The following is a 486-nucleotide window of genomic DNA, read 5'->3' on the forward strand; positions in this document are numbered from 1 at the left end:
CTCGGGCTGCCCCTGCACCGGGGGGGTCCCCGCAGGCTCCTCTCCACCTCACTCCCACTCTCTACAGAACCCTGAGAAACCAAAGGACCCAAAAAGACTTGGATGAGCAGCAGGGGACCTTCGACCTGCCCATCCTGCAGCGCCGGCCCTGCCAGCCCCACAGACAGAAAAATTTGGCCAAAGAGTCTGCGAGCCCCCCAGACACGCTGCCCCTGCACCGGGGGGGTCCCCGCAGGCTCCTCTCCACCTCACTCCCACTCTCTACAGAACCCTGAGAAACCAAAGGACCCAAAAAGACTTGGATGAGCAGCAGGGGACCTTCGACCTGCCCATCCTGCAGCGCCGGCCCTGCCAGCCCCACAGACAGAAAAATTTGGCCAAAGAGTCTGCGAGCCCCCCAGACACGCAACCGCACTGCAGGAGCTTGGTGAAGCCACTGCAGGAGCCTGGGGGAGAGCCCCTGCTGCCATCTGACCCCCCCGCGGG

General features: G+C 64.0%; 1 protein-coding gene across 1 annotated transcript in view; it reads left to right on the forward strand.

Annotated features, from left to right (window-relative positions):
* The window catches only part of PCDH12 (protocadherin 12), a 10,166-nt gene that overhangs the window by 2,374 nt on the left and 7,306 nt on the right, over nt 1-486 (forward strand). The window contains exons 2-3 of the mRNA XM_008935787.1: nt 151-384; nt 458-486. The exon at nt 458-486 is cut by the window's right edge and continues 128 nt beyond it. Of these exons, the coding sequence (XP_008934035.1) occupies nt 151-384; nt 458-486 (263 nt within the window). The remainder of the gene's footprint in view (nt 1-150; nt 385-457) is intronic.

Source organism: Merops nubicus, unplaced genomic scaffold, assembly GCF_000691845.1.
Source record: "Merops nubicus isolate BGI_N331 unplaced genomic scaffold, ASM69184v1 scaffold16442, whole genome shotgun sequence".
Taxonomy (NCBI): Eukaryota; Metazoa; Chordata; class Aves; order Coraciiformes; family Meropidae; genus Merops; species Merops nubicus.